At 47.5% G+C, this 20,656-nt stretch overlaps 1 protein-coding gene and 1 long non-coding RNA gene across 6 annotated transcripts in view; one reads left to right on the forward strand and one right to left on the reverse strand.

Moving 5' to 3' along the window:
* BAIAP2 (BAR/IMD domain containing adaptor protein 2) overlaps positions 1-20,656 on the reverse strand; it is a 136,438-nt gene that overhangs the window by 19,885 nt on the left and 95,897 nt on the right. For all 5 annotated transcript variants that reach the window (XM_083490129.1, XM_083490125.1, XM_083490128.1 and 2 more), the window contains exons 7-10: positions 12,968-13,120; positions 4,428-4,655; positions 2,852-3,053; positions 604-805 (exon numbers count right to left, since the gene is read on the reverse strand). In XM_083490129.1, coding sequence (XP_083346255.1) covers positions 604-805; positions 2,852-3,053; positions 4,428-4,655; positions 12,968-13,120 — 785 coding nt within the window. The remainder of the gene's footprint in view (positions 1-603; positions 806-2,851; positions 3,054-4,427; positions 4,656-12,967; positions 13,121-20,656) is intronic.
* Positions 6,276-20,656, forward strand: part of LOC310700691 — a 150,397-nt gene continuing 136,016 nt past the window's right edge. The window contains exon 1 of the long non-coding RNA XR_014522719.1: positions 6,276-7,132. This is a non-coding gene — a long non-coding RNA (uncharacterized lncRNA). The remainder of the gene's footprint in view (positions 7,133-20,656) is intronic.

Below are 20,656 nucleotides of genomic sequence, written 5' to 3' on the forward strand. Positions count from 1 at the left end.
TATTACTGTAGTTGATTATTATTCCTAATGCCCCTTCGCCACCAGAGGGCTGCAGCACAGAGGGGGCAATAGGGAATAAACCTCCCATTCTCGGCTCCAGCACTATAGTATACCAAAGAAGGGATGACACTCCACCCCATGGCATGGGGAATGGACCACTTTTGGCCACACCCACTGCTGTCCTGTGGCTCTCAAGAGAGTTGGGCGCAAAAAACGCTTACCCACCCCGATTTACTGGAGAGTCAAGATGTGTTTCGAAGAAGGAGAGTGTGAGGAAGAGCCCCATGCACAAAATACACTGGTTTTCCCCCAATAAATACTGGCTTGCACAGTTTTGGAACTTTTCGTGCTTGGCCTTCTGGCCCTACCTTCTTATACAGATGTAAGATACTGGACTAACAACACAGACGCCATCATCCCAGCTTTGATCTTTGGCTATGCTATGCGTGTGAATGTTCAGAAGCCAAGACACCTAAGTGCAAGAGAGGCAAGGCAGAAGTACTGCCTCCAGGTACTTGGATAAAGAAGATGATGTCAAATGAATACCTTTAAGAGGGATGCCCTCCCCCCACATTCTCAAGACTCAGAAGCAACCACACTCACAATTTTGTCTTCTCGCTCTCTCCGTAGTGCCACCCGTCTCTGGCCTCAGGCACTAGCAACGTAATGAGGTCTCCTTCCTTGAAGCTCAGCAGGGTGGTGTTATCCCCGGCAGCATGAGAGAAGATGGCTCGTACTCTTGTCCGGCCGTTCTTTTCCAGCCCTGCTGCCATGGAGCTGGAACGGGGCAGAGTCTTGTTTTCAGCTGGCATGGGAAAAGAAAAGGATTAACAAAGCTGGCTCTCAGGACTGGAACTCTCATCCTGGAATATCAGAACTGGCCCTGGAGAGGATTTCATAAGCTGGTCTACACTGAGCAGTGGCTGGTGTGGCAAGGGGCATTTACTTGACCACCCATCGCCAGCTTTGCTGTGGCTTACAAGAGGGGGAAGGGTGAGGCAGTGGGGCGGTCGGTGTGTTGCAAGGGCACTGGGGGGAGCACTGGATTGGCTTCCCCAACGCATTTGCACCCTGCTGACCTTGCTATTGCCTCTCCCCTCCCACTTCTGTCCTGGTAAGCCACAGAGGCTTTGGTGACTGGAGGTCAGGTAAGCGCCACCCCTCCTAGTGGACCCCCAATGTAAAGAAAACTCAAGGCTTGACAATGTCGCCCGTTCTTTTTACTTTAAAATGCCAGGTGCCATCTCAACGCAAAAGGTTAACAAAGAAGAGCTTTTACATTGTTTTCTGTGCTGGTTTGGAGGAATTGTTTCTGCTGAAGAATAAAATTCTTCTAACAAACAAGTTTTGTTTATAATGAAAAATAAGGATAGATGGTGTCAGTAAATGCAGTCCCTCTGTTAAGAGTGAGTTTCCAAGGAATGAGCTAACAACAAAAGAGCGAGGCCGTGATCTATGGGAGACATCTTGTGAACAAGCCCTCCTAAAAGGAACAGCGTTGAATGGTACCACCAGTACCACCTAACTAACATATTACTCATACATACTCATAAAATCTCTTACTTCACTGTTGGCAACACAAGTGCAGCAATGCAGGTGTCCAAGAAAAACCCCCAGTGTTTTAATCTGCATCCCTCATAATTGTGCCACATGGCCTTGAGCAAATTCTTAATATCGGCCACTTAATGGACCACTCTCCCATAAGAGTCCTTATTTTGCAGGCTTTGGGGTCAAGGTAACTTTCCCAACACCCCACTATTATTTTTGTTTTTGCTGTGCAAAACAAAGCTCCCTATTGCACCCAACATTTCATTCATCACCCTAAACCTTTCCCTCCTGCTTGTGAATGGCAGCAAAGGAGCGGGGACAGGAGGGAAAAGAAAGACTGGGTGAGTTTCCTGGCATGGAATACCCACATGGACATGGAGCACTGAGCAATCTCCTTGTTAAAACAAATATTAAATAAGGTTTAAGGTATATGTCTGTTTGTCATGGCACAGAAAGGAGCAGTGGCAACACAGTAGGATAACCCATTGTCCAATGCCATGGACTTTGCCTTACCCTGCAGAGAGAGATTACTCATCCACTGCTACAACCAAGCAGCAGCAGATACGGGAGTCTAGCTTGTACCTGTTGTTATGAACATTACCGCAAAAAATATGCTATCCCTATATGGCTCTTTTCTTCTAAAATTATACAGAAATGGGCAGAGTGCTAGAACCATTTGGAGCTACAGTTGAGAACGTCCAGGCTGTGTGTCTAATTAGACGTGCCAAGCCTTTGTATTTGCCCCACAAGTCCATTTTGGGCAAACCATGCCCGCTTGCCAGTCACCTGATGTCACGTGACATCAGGCACAGGAATCTTCTAACTGTGATCTAAGCACTAAGCCTCTGCCTGCTCTTTTGACAGCAAAAGGCAACAGGCAGGGACTCAGCTCTGATCTTAGCGCTATTGTCCTGTAGGTGATGGGGCAGAAGGGCATCCAGGTGAGAGAGTTTTGTGCCACCCTCCTCCGTGTGTTTCGATGCCCCTTCTCCCACTCCCACTTCACTGATGCTGAAACAATATCAGTGGCTATTCCACCCAGCATCAGAAAGACAGCTCACTCCAAAAAAAAAGGTGAGAGTTTGCTGCAAGGTTGTCTAAATATTCACCTGCCTCCTGAGAGAATGGCTGGATTTACTCATATGCCTCTTTTTGCACAATAAGCTGTGCCCAAAGCGGCTTAGAGCAAAGATTCCAAACATCAAAATGCAGAGCCCTGGGAATAAATATACAGAATACAGAACATGCCAGTAAACAAGAGAGAGAGAGAGAGAGAGAGAGAGAGAGAAAGAGGTTGACTTACTGGTTGCATAGCTGTTTTTCGGCATGACACTTTTGCGCACAGGAAGCGTGTTGGAATAAGAGTCGCTCAGCTGCTTCTGAGTTTGGGGTGGGGATAAGGACTTAGGCTGAGGAGGCTTCCTGTCGGACCAGTGGTTGTAATCTTCGCCTTCTGAGCTGGAGACACCGTTCATTACTGGAATGGTCTCTTGTGCAGACATTCGCTGTAGTCGGGTGGGGAAGGAAGGAAGGAAGGACAGTTAGCTTTCAGTACACAAGGACTGCAAAGTAGGTGGCCACTGTCAGGAGTTCAGCCTACACTCGAGTAGGACCCTGGCAGAGACACATGCCCGACTGGCATGTTCTCTCCCTCTTGGTCGATTGTTCGGGATCTTCAAAAGCTTTCTTCTGCCCAAACAACACAGCGCCCGATGCCAACAGACATCGGCACACTTAGGAACCCGCTGAGTTTGCGCAACTTGCGTGACAGACCTCAGCAACTCAGCATTTTGGCTAATCTACTTTATTTACATATAAACACACACAGAGCACTGCAACATGGCTCCCTCTCTCTCTAGCATCAGACAGCAAAGAGAAAAAGGACAATAGTCCCACTTCACGGAACACAGTAATACAAACATCCTGTTTCCATCACTTCCCACTCTATGGAGTCAAAACATATACTGTCATGTGAAAGACAACAATCCCATGATTGCAATCATGGAGCAGGAATTCTAACAGCCACATCCACGAAACCTTTTCGGTGCAGGGTTGGGGAACTCCTGGCCTTCAAAGGATTGCTGGATGCCTTCCCTCTCATTTGGCCATGCTGCCCGGAGCTGATGGGAGCTGCAATCTAACAACTGTCCCACCATTGCTTCAGTGCAAAACACATCAAAGCATGCCTTTCCCCCCTTTTAGTATATATATTTATATTTAGAAAGTCATATATAACCAACTGTATTAATCAGGAGGGGGCATGCAAAAGCATACATCTTTAGCAGGGGAGGCCTAACCATAGAATTGTAGAGTTGGAAGGGACCCCCGAGGGCCATCAAGTCCAGCCCACTGCAATGCAGGAATCCTGCCCACAGCCGTCCCTGCCTGGACTCAAACCACCAGCCTCCTGGTTAACAGCCTGACACACTGACCCACTGCACCACAAGCAGAGAATGGCAGTAACCCTGATGTCAGAAATATCCTGGGTTCTGTTAACTGTGCAAGCGATGGTAAATGGGAAGGCCTGTAGCTTACAGGTAGAGCACGTGCTTTGCATGCCAAGTGCCCCCCACCCCAAACCCTGGCATCAACCCCTGCCCAGAAACCTTGGGGAGCTGCTATTGCCAGCCAGCAAGCGTGCAATACCGAGATAGGTGGGTTGACCATCTGACTCAGAACAAGACAAATATTCCAAAACTCGGTGCCCTCCTGCTGTTGCTGGGCTACAATTTCCATAATTTCTGGCCATGGGCTATATGGAGGGCACCATGTTGGCAAAACATTATTCTAGGTCTACTGCACCTTGCTGAAAGAGGAAACATGAAATCCCGCCCGCCCGCCTGCCTGGGTCCCCACATACACACACATGCAGTACTTACTCCTACAAAAGGTGCCAGCTCTGGTGGGACAGGGAGTGGTTTGGCACCAGGGATAGGGTCCGAGATGATGAGGTTTGACTTGGATGTAGAGAGAGGGCTGGGCATGATGGTCCCATTGCTGCTGATGGCCATTTGCTGCATGAGCTGGATAGCGCGGTCTGGAATCTTGTTGGGATCGGAGCAGGACTGCTGCCACACAGGGAGTTTCTGCGCCAAGATGTCTTTCCCCTGAAGAAACAAAGGAGAGCAGTGTGAGGGAAAAGGAGAGAGAAAGCACAGTGTACCTGCAGAGAGTGCTTCCATCGAAGGTTTTGTGTAAAATAATAATAATAATAACGGCAACACGACCCCTTTCTAAGCTGAACCCCCGCACCACAGCTTTTTGGCTTCCGAGAGAATTGAGACTTATGAATTTGTACCACATGGACACTCTTCCAAGTTGTTCACCATTTGTCTAGTTAAAAGACAGTGAATGAGATTCACCCTGATCCCGTGTGAGCTATAAACAAGATAAAGTCCAATAAAAGACAATGAATACGTAGATAATGGCAGCCGATAGGCCAGTGAAATAAGGTGCATGAAGTATTTATAATGGAAGGGAAGCAATAAGTTCCCCCTAGCACATCTTAAAATATAGTTTGGGATGTAGTTGCTCAGATAAAGCACATCTGATAAATAAAGTGAGGTCAGACTCTGGGCAAGTTCTCATCCCAGGATTTTTCCCTACAAGGGGTGAACTTATCCCCACTACCAAACTGTCTGTTCTTGCTATCCAGGTGCGGAGCCACAGAAGGAGCTGGGAGCCTGCAGTTCAAACCCCACTTGGCCATGAAACTCTGGGTGACTTTCAGCCAGTAACTGCCTCCCAGCCTGACCTACCTCACAGGGTTGTTGTGGGGATTAGATGAGGAGGGGGAGAAAACCTTTTAGGCCACCTTGAGCTCCTTGGAAATGAAGGCGGGATATAAATGCAATGAATGAATGAATGAATGAATGAATGAATGAATGAATGATGTCAGTATTCCCAGTGCTGGGAAGTTCTTTTCTGTGACGTTTCTGACTTATTTCTGGGATATCAGAGCTTTATTATTATTATTATTATTATTATTATTATTATTATTATTATCATCATCATCATCATCATCATTATTACTACTACTACTGTATTGAAAGGGAGAGATGGGTTTAAGACTCGGCAATATCAGGCAGCAGGAAGCCTCGGAACACCTGACTGCCATTGACTGGAGTCCAGCAGACTTTCTGCCTGCTTGCCACTTCCCCTAGCCCAGTGTTTCCCAACCACTGTTCCGCGGCACACTAGTGTGCCGCGAGATGTTGCCTGGTGTGCCGCGGGAAAAATTTGAAAGATTTTTTTTTTAAAAAAGTCAAATTTTCGATTGGGGCGCCGTCACTAGATGACCCCTGGGGTTCCCTCCCTCCCTCCTGCTCTGCGCCTCCCTCCTCCTCCTCCGGGGAGGCCCTTCCTGGCTCTCGGCCAAGGCTTGGCGGCTGCCACTCACTCGCTCGCCCACCCGTCCCTCCATCCCTGCACCCGGCCTCTCCCCCTCCGTCCCCGGCGCGGGGGCTGCCGGGATCCGTAGTCCCCTCGCCCTTGGGCTCCGCGCCCGCGTGGGGTGCGCGAACTACGTTTCCCAGCGTGGCCTGGCGGGCCGGGCGTTTTGTTTGAAGCGCTCTTCTCCCGGCCATGGAATGAGCGCAGCGGCGGCGGCCGGGCGGGCAGGGGCTCTTCCACGCAGACCCCGCACAGCCTGCCTGCGCCCCCGCGGAGATTGGGCGGCAGGATGGAGCCCGGGGATCCCCGCGGAGCGGCGGAGGCGGAGGCTGCCCCCCAGGTAGGGCTGCGTCGGGGGGTTTTTATTTTTGCAATGCTGCATCCGCGCCGGAGGGGACGCATCGGACCGCGGGGAGACCCCTTGGCGGGCGTGCAAGGCAATGCATGCGTGCAGGCGTTGCATGGAGTGCAGTGCAATGCAATGGCAACGCGGCGCCCTGCATGCATGCATGCAACTTCCACCGGCGCTCCGGACTTGGCAGGTGAGGGGGGTCCCCAGTGGGCGGCAGAGAGAGCCGGGAGGGCGAAGGGGAGCCGGGGGGAGCAGCGCTGCTCCCCGAGCCGAGCCCGGGGGGAAACTTCGGCGTCGTTGCGCCGGGTGTTGGAAGCGGAGGCTGGCGGGGGCCCCTCACCTGCAAAACCTGGTCGCCTCTCATATATTTCGTGCATTGCATTCATCGCCCGCTTTCTCCTCCAAGGAGCTCCCGGGGGCGCGCGTGGTTCTCCCCGTGTTATCCTCGCAACAACAGCCCTGCGAGGTGGGTCAGGCGAGTGGCCCAAGGGAGCACCCAGGGATTGTCCTGGCCAGGTGGGGTGATTTGAACCCTGCTCTCTGCCCGGTCTTCGTCCTCATTTAGCCCCCACATGTGCATGACTGTGCATGACTGAGGTTTTCCCCCCTCGTCTTGGCTATGGTGTGAGTCTGTGCTGTTAATTAATGGGGTTCTGCCTTCGGAGAAGATGAGCCAGCCCTCAAGGAGGTGATTATGTAATTTGCTAGCAATTCATGTCCCTCCCGGCGTGACGCTGCGCGCTGACGTCACGGGGCTGTAATGGTGGTGTGCCTCGAGATTTTTTTCATGAAACAAGTGTGCCTTTGCCCAAAAAAGGTTGGGAAACACTGCCCTAGCCAGTCACACGTTGCAGACTTTTAGAAGACATCTGAAGGCAGCCCTGTTTAGGGAAGCGTTTAATGTTTAATAGATTATTCTATTTTCATATTCTGTTGAAAGCTGCTGAGAGTGGCTGGGGAAACCCAACCAGATGGGCGGGGTATAAATAATAATAAAAAATAATAAAAAATAACGAAACAAAAAACCCCAACCCTCCCTAATAAAGCTGATCATAGAATCATAGAATTGTAGAGTTGGAAGGGACCCCAAGGGTCTTCTAGTCCAACCCCCTGCAACGCAGGAATTATGTTTACCACTGAGTACCACATCCTCAGGCAAAGGGAGCTTCCCTCCTCCACTTAACTATTACTTGCTTGTGCAGCTGCTTCAGACATTCCAAAACTCCCACTTCTATGAAAAGCCCCATCTTTTCCCACTCCTATTCAGAACCCAAAGCACCTGCATATCCACCGCTGTGTTATCACCCCCTCCCCCCACCCCAGTGCGCAACTAACCTAATGCTTGCCTGGAGGCTGCCAAAGGCTATTCTAGGGCCTCCTTGCACACAGTGTTGTTGCTATGGAGAGGTTGGTCTCTGCAGCCTAGTAACCACCGTTGTATATTGACAGCACCCTACCGCTAGCACAGCAATGCGCCGGGAGCACACTGTGCTTCTGAGCAAGTCTCCCATGTGCTGTAGTGCTCCACTTCCGTTCGCCCCAAGCAATAAGCCACAGGCAAAACGGAAAGGAGGAGAAGGGCCGGTCTCATGCTTTGACAGCGGTGGGGTACAGCAACTACAGCAGAGGGGTTTGCCAGAGCGTGTGGAAAGCAAAGCATCCTTGGCCTACTTTGGATGACTAGATGTGCAACTTTGGGATAAAAACTGCATACTCTTCTTCTTCCCACTCTGATGGGAGATGAAGGAAGGAAATTCCATCTTGGTCCCTTTCGGGATATGTCCTTAGTCTCCCTACATCATGTCTCCCTCCCCACCATCTGAGAGGGATAAAAGAGCTTTGGAGTAGGGAAGATTTGCTATCAGAATAGCAACTAAATCCATATCGAAGTGTAAGGAGAACATGGGGGGGGGGCAGATGAAGGTCAAGTTCCACTGCAAGAGCAGAAATTGGTCTGCTCACAAACTGAAATAGCTTGAGAACCCTTAATGTTTGATTTAAGCTATGTATCCACCTTTCCTGCACAGTGTTAACACCCAAGTCACTAGTCAGCATCTTAAAAAGCAGAGACATCACCTTGCCAACAAAGGTCCGTATAGTTAAAGCTATGGTTTTCCCAGTAGTGATGTATGGAAGTGAGAGCTGGACCATAAAGAAGGCTGATCGCCGAAGAATTGATGCTTTTGAATTATGGTGCTGAAGGAGACTCTTGAGAGTCCCATGGACTGCAAGAAGATCAAACCTCTCCATTCTTAAGGAAATCAGCCCTGAATGCTCACTGGAAGGACAGATCCTGAAGCTGAGGCTCCAATACTTTGGCCACCTCATGAGAAGAGAAGACTCCCTGGAAAAGACCCTGATGTTGGGAAAGATCACAAGGAGCACAAGGAGAAGGGGACGACAGAGGACGAGATGGTTGGACGGTGTTCTCGAAGCTACCAGCATGAGTTTGACTAAACTGCGGGAGCCAGTAGAAGACAGGAGTGCCTGGCATGCTCTGGTCCATGGGGTCACGAAGAGTCAGACACGACTAAACGATTAAACAACACCACCACTAGTCTATACTATACTATACTATACTATACTATACTATACTATACTATACTATACTATACACAACCCCCCCAAAGATCTCAACGCCCAGATACACACACACAAACAAACATGTAAATATATATATCATACAGCTACTATTCTCATTTTACTTGAAGTTCATATGTACCTCCTCAGTACAAAGCTAATGTTTTAAGGGAAAATATTCCTATCTACAAGTCTAAATAATAATAAAAAGGAGGTGGGGGAAAGTGCCCTAAAGCCCTAAGTTAAACCACAAAAAAGAGAAAAAACCCCAACAATTCCGCTTGCCCATTCGTTATGGGGGGGGAAAAAAGAATTATTTCTTAACTTGTGCTTTACATATATCATCAACATATAAAAGGCCCTTAGCATATGTTGTCAATTTGCTTGGCACACACTACTGCTTGAAGATGCTTATGACTAAGCGGGACTTTTCAGCTAATCCCTTTATTATCTAAAAAACACCTTTTCAATCTTGCCAGATGGATATGGTTAAATGAAATGAGTGATATACAGAGAAAGAAGTAATTAAAAGGTAGAGCTTGTTTCTTCTGAATACCAGCAGGAGTCCACCGACAGCCTAGAAATATAGGCTGTTTCTCCATCAAGGGCATCTACAAGAGAGATTATTTCGCTATTTGGCTACCCAAGGGAAAATATGGTGCAGTATGGCATTCTGGAGTCATAATCCACACAGGCCCACCACCTGATGGCTCTCTTGAATACGTCTGTGATGAATCTCTGGCAAAAGTGGGCAGAAGGTATTTTGGGATCTACAGCTCATCTCTAGAAAGTTTACAGTAGATTGGCAAGGGTTTCTGACCCCCCCCCCCACTTCCTAATCTTTTAACAATAACCACAAAATGACTCTTCCCCCACCCCAACAAAAATGGACTGCTGAAAGGAAGAAAGCCTGGGGTGACCAGGAATGGATTTGTGTGGGGGAAAGACTGGACTCGGTGTAATTCTGAAACTCAAAACAAATCCCTGCGCTCCCCTAAGCTGCTCAGAGGCGTCGTGGATATTCATTGCTATTCCACCACCTGCCATCCAGTGAAATGTATGGGATTTGTCCCTCTCCTAAAGAGGAGACTGAATTATTATTATTTACTGAATTTAAAAACATTAGGAAGAACTTTATGGTGGTAAGAGCTGCTCATCAGTGGAATGTACTCCCTCAAAAGGTGGTGGACTCTCCTTCTTTAGAAGATTTTAAGCAGAGGTTGGGTGGCCATCTTGCAGGGATGCTTTAGTTGAGATTCCTGCATTGCAGGGGGTTAGACTAGATGACCCTTGGGGTCCCTTCCAACTCCACCATTCTAGGATTCTATTATCCTCCCCTGCCTTTTTCTGTTCCAGGAAGGTACACATGCTTGAAAGCTCTGTATCCAAAGCACCCCCCCTTTTTTTGTCCTGGAGCTTTCCCCATGAAAACCTGCTCTTTAGTGCTCAATCCACAAGAAAATTTGAAGTTTGCTCTGATTGAGCGCTAAAGAATAGGTTTTCATGGAGGTGGGGGGAGCTTGGACACAACTTTTTAAGCATGGACCTGTTCTTGGAAAGAGCAAGGCAAAAGGTAAATGTGGATATACCGTGAGTTGTGTTCAGGAATGCCAACTTGAATAAGCCCCGCCCTGCATAATTGATCACATGACACAGTGCATGCACACCATTTGAATGGCAATGCCTATCAACGGGGGTGGGGGCTAGCTGGCTGGCCCCCACATAGAAGTTGGCTCCTATGGCTATGTTTCACATTGGGCCAAATGGAAGCTTGAGCTTTTGGCTGGGGATGGATTACAATATCCATTTTCAATTGTTTTTTAAGGGGAACGTGTTCAAAAGTGATATTTGCCTTACTAAAGCTTGCACAAGGGTAACAGAGGTACAGTGGTACCTCTGGATGCGAACGGGATCCGTTCCGGAGCCCCGTTCGCATCCTGAAGCGAATGCAACTCGCGCCTGCGGGTCGTGATTCGCCACTTCTGCGCATGGACATGATGTCATTTTGAACGTCTGCGCATGCGCGAGTGGCGAAACCCGGAAGTAATGCATTCTGTTATTTCCGGGTCGCTGCAGAGCGCAACCCGAAAACGCTCAACCTGAAGCAACTTTAACCCGAGGTATGACTGTATTGCGCAAGACCTCTGTGTTGTTCTTGCTGTTTCTAAAATCTGGTGCGTGTTCTGAGATTACAGTCTCCAGGGAGATCTCACACATGTACTTGTTTGGAGATTATGAAAGAACAGCTCGCTTTAAATGGGTTGTTGAAATTTGAATAGGCCTTCCAGGATGCAACAGCTCATGGAAATAGGCATGCTTGCATCATTCGGGCTGCCAAAAACAAAATAGCAAGGTTGTGCTCAGGTGAGGAACACACATAAGTAGGGGTACGGCCTTAGAGACCGCCCACAGAAATGTCACCACATGACAAACCAATTACCCCATAAACATGCCGACAAAATTCCACACCAGCAGCGACTGCAGATGTATATAATGGGTTATTTTTACTCACTTTTTTTCTGCTGTGAGGTGAAATCCAAATTACATGTTAAAGTTTGGGCTGGCAATTTGACAACAATGACATCGTGTGCGCACTTCCAAAAAAAAGTGTGTGTGTGAGCAGCACCAATTCTACAACAAACTTCCATCTGGAAGCAGCCTTGACTTTTGCTTTAGTTGATGGATTGCAGTGTTTTAGATGCTACATACAAAAGTAGATTTAGCAAGCTTGAAGCCTGCGCTCCCTGTGTGGCTGGGACACTTTTGAACATCTTTGCTTAGGGGTTGGGACAGCAAGGAATCTAAATATTGTGAAACAATAACAGTACCAAATTAATATGCGTTAGAATACCTAAACCTTGTTGAGACATAAGAGCTAGCCCATGTTACATTGCTCAAGCTTTAAAAAGCATGCTTAAGCTGACTACTTTTTGAAGGGAAGGAGGTACACGGAGCCCTGATTGATTTAGTTCTCCCAATGCAGATTAGCACCCTGCACCAATTTTTCGCAGAAAATTGCCCCCTTGGTTGCCATATGCATCTTACTGCAGTTAATAGCTGGGGAAATTTCTGGTGGGGAAACCAACACAAGGCCCTGATCCAGACTGTTGAGCAGCTAAATATTTTTTTTCCCCTTCAAAAAGAAAAGTGGCCAATCCAACAACTTTTTTTTTAAAAGCATGCTTCATATAACATGCAGTCTGGGCTAATCGTTCTTGAGCAATAGACCATAGTGGATGGGTTTGATGGGAACATCTTACCTGAACAAACTTCCCCAGTGGCCTAAAACATTTCTGAAAATGTTGGTGCTGATATTGGTACTGCAGCAGTGGGTACCAACCCAAACCTCCTGCATTGTTCTGACTGAAATGAATTTGAATGGGTTAGGCACCTGGGGCACCTGGCCTCCAGAGCCTCTGGGCTTTTATTGTTGTGCTAGAATTGGGCAGATATATTACAACCTGAGGCAGGTTTCCAACCTGCAGTAGTTTTCAGATATTGAAACAGCTCTTGAAAAGGAAAGCACTCGTTTTTAATTATCCTGGAAACTACTGCAGGGGCCCACAGGTATAAGGCTCCTTATGCTTACTGCAGCTTTGTACAAACACTACTAGATATGGAGTGTGGGGGAGAGCATCTCTGTTGGGAGACATAGTGCAGGAGTAGGCATAGGAAATTAAGACAGTCCAAGGGGGTGAAAAGCTCGGAACAAACTGAAGCAAGCACATTTTCTCTGGCATCAACACTTGGTTCACTCATAAACATGTGCACATTTGTGAACAACTTGAGAAGAAGTACTTGGACCTGGAAGGTGTGCAACATCCCCGTCAGAATTAAGGAACATTATTTCCCTTCAAGTTCCTTGAAAAGGAGCAACCATTTGTGGCCTATTGCAATCTGGGGGTGGCAGAGAAGTTGCTATTGTAATTTGAGTTCATAAATTGGTTTTTAGGAGTTTAGAAGTCAGCCAGGACACAAATGTTGCCCGTGTCTGGGTTCCCGAGGGACTGCATGAACGGAGGGACTTTTTCGTCCAACCGCTTCCCAAGTCGATGGTTCCAAGGGTACAGCACCCCGACACAACAGCTCGCTCACCTTAGAATGGTAGCTGAGGGCATTCTTGGCCACAGCGCACTGCTTCTCTACCAGGAAACAGAATCTTCGCCTCTCTTCTGTGAGCGCCATCTTGTATCCGTCGCAGACGTAGTTCTCCAGCTCGCCTTGCTTGTTGGTGATAGCTTCAATGAACTGGGAGGGAAACAAACACAAAGCAAAAGAGGTTACCCAAGTGTTCCCATCTGAGCCGCAGCACAAAGTGGAAGGGAGGGCTGTCGTTCTGCATTAACACATCACTTGGTCTGTAGCAGAATTCCCTTCACTGTCTGCATCAAGCATGGCAAGGACCAGAGGAAAACAGAGAGCGTGGTCATTTTGCGACTGCGGGCTGTCCGAGGCTCTTAATTATTTCCATCGTTCCATTCATGGCCGGACGGCAGGGGGCACTAGGCAACAGGAGTATACGCAGGCTTGCGAGAATGCATCTCTTTCCCCCCTCGCCAACCATCCTTAGTCATCTGACCTCCCCCACACAAAAGCTCCTGACTCAGAACGTGGGCTTCAGATGTTGTGTGGGTGGCAGAAGAGCAGAGAGAGAGAGAGATTCTCTCAGCCTCCCTCCTACTTTGCCTGCACCTGGGTAGTGCTCGTTTTTTCTAGTGCCGATTGTTACAAAAAAACCCGGTTGTGCGTTGCCATGAGGTTAAAGCTCTTCGAAAGGGCTTCCACTCAGAGGTGAGAGGAGGCTGAAACACAGGCTGTCCATCTCACCTGTTGCAATCCGGACGGATGGAAATGAACTTTGTCATGTCCATGGGGTTGGGGGGGGCGGAGAAAGCATGAGCAATGAATATGTACCTTTCCTTCCTTGTACTTAACAACCCACAGACCCACCCCCCTCCTGTGGGAAGGCAGAACAAATGACTGCCTGGCACACTCCCACAGAGCCCACTGTTCCCTTTCCAAACATCTATCCGCCGTGTCAAACAATACCCACTCACGCCTGGTCTCCATACACCCACACAAAAAGTCATCCACCAAGTCCCTTGCCCTCAGGCCATCAGCTGCTAGAAATATGCATTTGAGTCTCTACGAAATCCAGGCTTCTCCCTCTTCCCAGCTACAGTCCTCCTGCACCGGGCATTCATTCTGAGCAGCTCAAAAGTTTGGAAGTGCTTCTTTTTAATTATTGGGGAAGTATGAATTATTCCCACCTATGCAGACTGGACACTCGTTGCCACGAGTTGTGTGTTGCTTTGCGCTCTCTAACTGCAGTGGGAATGAGACACTCCTCTAAGTTCATGTTCTGCACAGGGCTGCAGCTACTGCCACCTCTTGCATTCAGTGTGAAACTTCTGCACAGGTGCACGCAAGCCATATTTCATTGCATAGGGGTTGCAAGCTAAGCAACCCTTGCCTGACAGCCTATGCTGTTAATTAATGCTGCAAAAGCTACCTAGCCTCCTTCTTTAGGAACATGGGAAGCTGCCTTATGCCAAGGACAGACCACTGGGTCCATCCACCTTAGGTCTCATGCAGGGAGTTGTTCCCAGCCCTGCCTGACTGGAGATGCCAGTGACTGAACCTGGGACCTTTTGTGCGCAAAGCTGATGCTCTCCTCTGATTTCAAGAACCCTTTGTTCTGCAGCATCCCTTTTCCAATAGGGCTGCATGTAAAATATTTCTGATCCATTAAAAAGGTGTCCACAATTAACCAGGCAGCAAAATTTTGAAAGAGAAAAGCACTTAACAACAGCAACAACGACAACAACGCACCTTCAAGCAGGCTCCTGATGCAGAAGCAGCACTGCCCCCTGGCAAAAAAAGCAGCAGCAATGCCTTTCCTAGAATGAAGCCTGTTATACAAGTATGGCTGATCTAAAACAAAAAGAGAAGCATGCTTCTCTCTCCAGAACTGTTTTCTTTCTTTCTTTTATTCACATGCAATAAATGCATGCATATTTAATCAAGGCATGTAGTAGATTAAAACTCCCTATGATCTATCAACTCATATTTCATGAACTGGATGACAGCCAATTTCTGCACATGGATGCAAGCAACCAAGCATGTGGCTTAAAAAGAAAGAAACAGCTCCAGACTTGCCTCTTCTGAAAGAGACACACCGCAAAATGCAGTCTCAGACTTGCTTCAAAATCACTCAAGACTGACACCTCTGCTGCTCCCTGCAAAAAGGTGGATTCCACTCTGAGCTGGCAATGAATGGGTTTACTGTCTTCTGTCTGCCTTATCATGCCAGCCCAAGCTTGTTTTGCAGAATGCAGTTCCACCCAGTCTTTGGGTGGGAGATGCTGTTGCAAGCATTTGTCTTCACATATAGAAGCATTTGTCTTTATGCAAAAGATAAACCTGGAGTTTAATTTCCCTGCAATGCTACAGATTCCAGACATAGCCTTGAGTAAATTTACTTAAGACTTCTGATTTACAGTCCTGTGTTCCAGATGAGGTCAGACGGGCCCCTTCCCTATTTAATTTCCAACACCCCCTGAAGGCTTTAAAAAATGTTATTCCAAAAGGTATTTCAGTTGTGGATTGCTTTTATAGTTTTAACTGATTTTATTTTATTTATTTGCTTTCTGTAAACGGATCCTTGTAAACCACTTAAGAGATTCTTGTAGTTAAGTGGTATATAAATTGTTTAAATATTTTGTGCACACATTCATGTTTCTGCCAAATGTCTCTGCAAACTGTCTTTATCGCTCACTGTGCCAGGGGGAAAAAGGGCAGAATAAAAGGTTACGTATTCTGAGAAGAACTAAATTGGCAAGTGTCATCTTCATTTTCCTTACTTACTGGCAAATTTGTTTCAACATTATAGGGCATTCACCAAGGCCCAGCTGTAAGTATACAAAATAAGGTTTATGCACAAGCATTTATCACCTTAATGGGCAAGTTTCCAATCCAGCCAATGTGAAGCATTCTGGAATTCCATTTATTTCAATGGGAGAGTTAAGTTTAGTCTCTCCCACTGAAATATATGGGACTCCTAAATCCTTTACCCTGGCCATGAACTAGCCAAAGCAACTATCTACATCCAGTGTCTCCGGAAACAGCTTCCTAGAAGCAGACCCGTCTCAGGAATAGATGCCCCCATTTGTAATTTGTTTCTTGTTGCTCTCGACTCTTAAGTTATTTTTCTGTGCATGTGCCTAATTGAACCAAGTGTTGTTTAGTTGTTTAGTCGTGTCCGACTCTTCGTGACTCCATGGACCAGAGCACGCCAGGCACTCCTGTCTTCCACTGCCTCCCGCAGTTTGGTCAGACTCATGTTTGTAGCTTCGAGAACACTGTCCAACCATCATTGAACCAAGTACCCAGCTGGTTTGTTATCATGCATAAGCTTGAAAAAAAAGTCTAAATGCAGTATTACCTGGTTGCAAGGAAAGATAAATTTATTAAGACTCTTAAAAGAGTATAGGCCTTATTGCTCTCCTTCAGTTCATCACCTAAGCCACAAACGCCCCCTATCTCTTTGATAATGGAGCAACTGACAGCTGTCAGGGGTATCTACAGGTAGCAACAAGAGAGTGCATGAAAAGCAGCCACCTACAATACCAGCACTGCTCCTGGCTGTGTCGACAGTATTTGTGTTAAACCATTATTCTTTCCAGAGCTGTACTCTTGAGGGAACAAGGTGTCAGGAAACGATTGAGCAACGAACGATTGAAAAACTAGATAGGAAAAAACCAGCGTGGCCACCCAATTGTGCTACACCAGAAATCCTAGGGCATATTCCGCAGGGTGGAAGGACTCCAGGTGTCAATTCCTTTTGAGATGGGGCAGAAAAGATTGAGGAATGAAGCAACTTTGAGACAGGCCAGCAGCTGTTGTGTCTTGATATGCTGGAGCATATGCAAAGTGCCAAGAGAGCGATCTGTGAGGCGGGAAGGCTTTCAGTTCCATGCTTCACGTGCTTTCAATTTTGATGTGCACTATATAAATATTGTTATATTACCCATCGTTCCAAACCTAGCACACCCCACGTGGGCTATCTGGGTGGACTGTAAATTTTGACTCCTTAAGAGAGAAACAGTTGTCAGCTCCTCAGGCAGAATTTCTCTAACCTTAGTTTAACAAATTAAAGAAAAGAAAGAACAGCGCCAACCTAACTGCGTAAGCACAGCCATTCTAGATTAGACCACAGGCCTACCTTGTCCATCAACCTGTTTCTCACCAACTAGATGAGCCTGAGAAGCCCATAAGCAGAACTCAACTCAAGGACCATTATCCATTTTTGCCCCTCAGTGACTGGCCTCAAGTGGCCAAGACTTGTGCTTGGAGGTTCCATACTACTACCATCATGACCAACAATTTCCCAATTTCCCTTTTAAAGCCATCCAAGCTAGTGGTCATCACAGGGCATAAATTGAATTACATACAGTGGTACCTCGGGTTAAGAACTTAATTCGTTCTGGAGACCTGTTCTTAACCTGAGGTACCACTTTAGCTAATGGGGCCTCCCACTGCCACCGTGCCACTGCCACACGATTTCTGTTCTCATCCTGAAGCAAAGTTCTTAACCCGAGGTACTATTTCTGGGTTAGCGGAGTCTGTAACCTGAGGTACCACTCTACTGTGTAAAGTACCACCTCCTTTTGTCTATCCACCCCCCCCCAAAAAAATCCCTCATGTATGGAATCATCACACCAGTGTTTCCCAAACTTGGGTCTCCAGCCGTTTTTGGACTACAATCCCCACCATTTCTGACCACTGGTCCAGCTAGCTAAGGATGATGGGAGTTGTAGTTCAAAAACAGGTGGAGGCCTAAGTTTGGGGAACACTGCATTACACCCACAGCTGTTGCCAGAAAGAATAGGTGGGGGGAGAAAAAAAGGCTGAGCAGGGAGGAGACACTCTAATTTGTTTCCTATGGAAGAGCTCGCCTGTTCCTCACCAGTCACCCAACTTCCTTTACACTACAGGGATGGGGAACCTGTGGCCTTCCAGATGTTGGGACTCCAGCTCTCATTAGCCTCAGCCTGCAGGGGCAATGGTCAGGGATGATGGGAGCTGGAGCCAACAATATCTGGAACGCCACAGGTACCCCAGCCCATTCTACTCTCTTGTCTTCATTGTTGTACTGTGAAAAACACACATCTGTCCTGCAGAGACAGATCTTATGCCTATGTTTAAAGTTAGGATCAGGAAGCAGAATATCCATCCCATTAAGAATGTCATGGTTTGGAAAGAGAAGCAGGAATTCCTGAATTCCACAGTATTGGAAACATTTCTTTACCACATTAAGGACCATTAAAAATGAATTTCGTTTCGAGTTCTGCACTAATAAGCAGCCACTGCAGAGCCTACTAGGAGATGCTGTTTGTTCCTTCAGCTTGTCTTCCGCAGTCCCCCACACCCCAGCCATGCCAAACTGAAATTCCCAAGAGACACAGAAGCGACACATGGGGAGTCATTTACATCTGTGCTCCAGAGCAGATCGTCTCACTGAGACAAACCACAAGAAAAATCGTTCTGTTTCGGAAATTTGCTCCGAGATGATATATGGCTGTTGACAAGCCAAGACAGACAGACAGACAGACAGACACACAGACACACACACACACACACACACTCTGGGAGAAACATTATCCACAATTTCCTATGGAAGCTTTGAAGCATGGGAGGAATGGGGGCAAAGCTGCCCCAAACAGAAAAGAAAACCGTCCACGCCCAGCTGCCTAGGTCAACCCACTAAAAACATCTCTGAAGCCATCATTTTCTTGAAGAGGTTACATTGAAAATTCCCAGATATTGATTATTGTGACCCAACAGAGTCTTGCTGGTGGGGTGTTCAATCTCGTGGTAACATCCTATATGGTTCCTTGGCCAGCTGCTGAAGGGAGCCTGACCAGCACTTGCAGCTTGCTCAGGTCCACAATCATTTAAGACCATGCACTTGCCCCAAGTAGGACAGGGCATGCGTCTCACCTTAGAGAGGGTGGTGCCACATAAGAGAAAGGAAGGGAGCACATGTAATTTCCAATTTGGCTGGACCAGGAAAACAGAAGAGCCTTTACGTTCACTTCGGCCAGGGCACCAGCCTAGTCATCAACAGCATGCTGCTTCTGTCTTGCCGCCACATGCAGGGTAAGACACACACAGCCATAGGGCTGTGCAACAAATGGCAGGAGACTAAAGGTGGGATTTGGGGGCAGGAATGACTCTATTCTCCCTGTCTGTCTCCAAAAGCCTAAAGCCAGCCCAGGGTATGAATAGTGACCAGTTCTTCTCCCACATAGCAACCTGGATCGAAGTGACTGGACCCACCAGTCAACAGGGAAATGTACTGACAAGGACCCCTTACATGTCTCTCTTCATGCCAGGGGCATAGGAAGGGGGGTGCGGTCCGCCCCGGGTGTCATCCTTGGGTGTGTGTGACAAAATGGCACACTGCGGGGGCGGCACCTACTGCGGGGCCCTGTCTGCAGCACACCTGAGCCACACATCTCTCCTGGGAGTGTTGTGGTGGCTCAGGGCCCCATGCTGTCCGAAATGGCAGCGTAGGGCTTGCGTCCGCCAGGCGGACCCTGTGCATGCATCACCACCGTGTCCCCATGGGCGGATTTCCCCGCCCCCACCACTCTGGGTGCCAGAGCAGCTAGCTACGCCCCTGCTTCATGCATCCGTTTCATAAGGTGGCTGGCTGCTACTACAGGGTATATTAATGTTGGGCAGGGGGGAGATCCACGTAAAATATACTAACCACTCGTACCAATGCATATGTAGTTATTTAATATGCAACGGCTGAGAGCACTGTCCCTTAATTGTTTCATTTGCTAACTGGATTAAACTTGCCTAAAAGCAACAACAATGTTATTTGTAAACAAACAAGCAACAACAACATTGAAACACTGCTGCCAGAGACTTCAGTCCAGCACCTTCCTGAGAACTCACATTTGTTATTTCTAGGTTGGAAAACGTTTAGATAAATTCACATCCCTCCGAGTCCAGGACAAGGCTCCTGCTTAAAAATTCATCCAGAGAAAAGGCTTCCTCCAATTAGCTATGTCAGTGGTGTCTTTTCAGTAAGGATGTGATCCTAAGCACATTGACTTGGAAGAACCTTCTGCTGAAATTAATGGGGCTTGCCGATAGGTTGTTTGTTTGGTTTTAAAGCACACCCGTTTCTTCATTTACATAGATAAGCAGACTATAGTCTCTCTGAGCTAATACAATTGTACCTTGGAAGTCAAACAGAATCCGTTCTGGAAGTCTGTTTGACTTCCAAAACATTCGGAAACCAACATGCGGCTTATGATTGGCTGCAGGAAGCTCCTGCAGCCAATCAGAAGCCGCAGAAGCCCCATCGGACGTTGGGGTTCCAAAGAACGTTCGCAAACTGGAACAGTCACTTCCGGGTTTGTGGCATTCGGAAGCCAAGGTGTTCAACTTGCAAGACGTTTGGAATCCGAGGTACGACTGTATTGTACAAACCTGAGCCTACCCCCTAGCAAAAACAGGAATGAACTTTGGAGATAGCAAAAGGCTGGAGAACTAGGAGTATAATTTAGATATCAGCAAAAATGAAAAAAAAAAAAGAAATAAAATAGGACACCCTGAATCTTGGGAGAAAGCAGGAAAGGGGTTATCTCATGAAGCCGGTGACTAATCACTCATGAGAAGCTGCTCTGCTTATCCTGAGGCGCCTGTTGCATTGTAAGCAGCCTCCATTGTTCTGCATGTGTGTGGGAGTGGAAAGGGTGGGGGGAG

This window comes from Podarcis liolepis (assembly GCF_965112155.1).
Source record: "Podarcis liolepis genome assembly, chromosome: 2".
In the NCBI taxonomy this organism is placed as follows: Eukaryota; Metazoa; Chordata; class Lepidosauria; order Squamata; family Lacertidae; genus Podarcis; species Podarcis liolepis.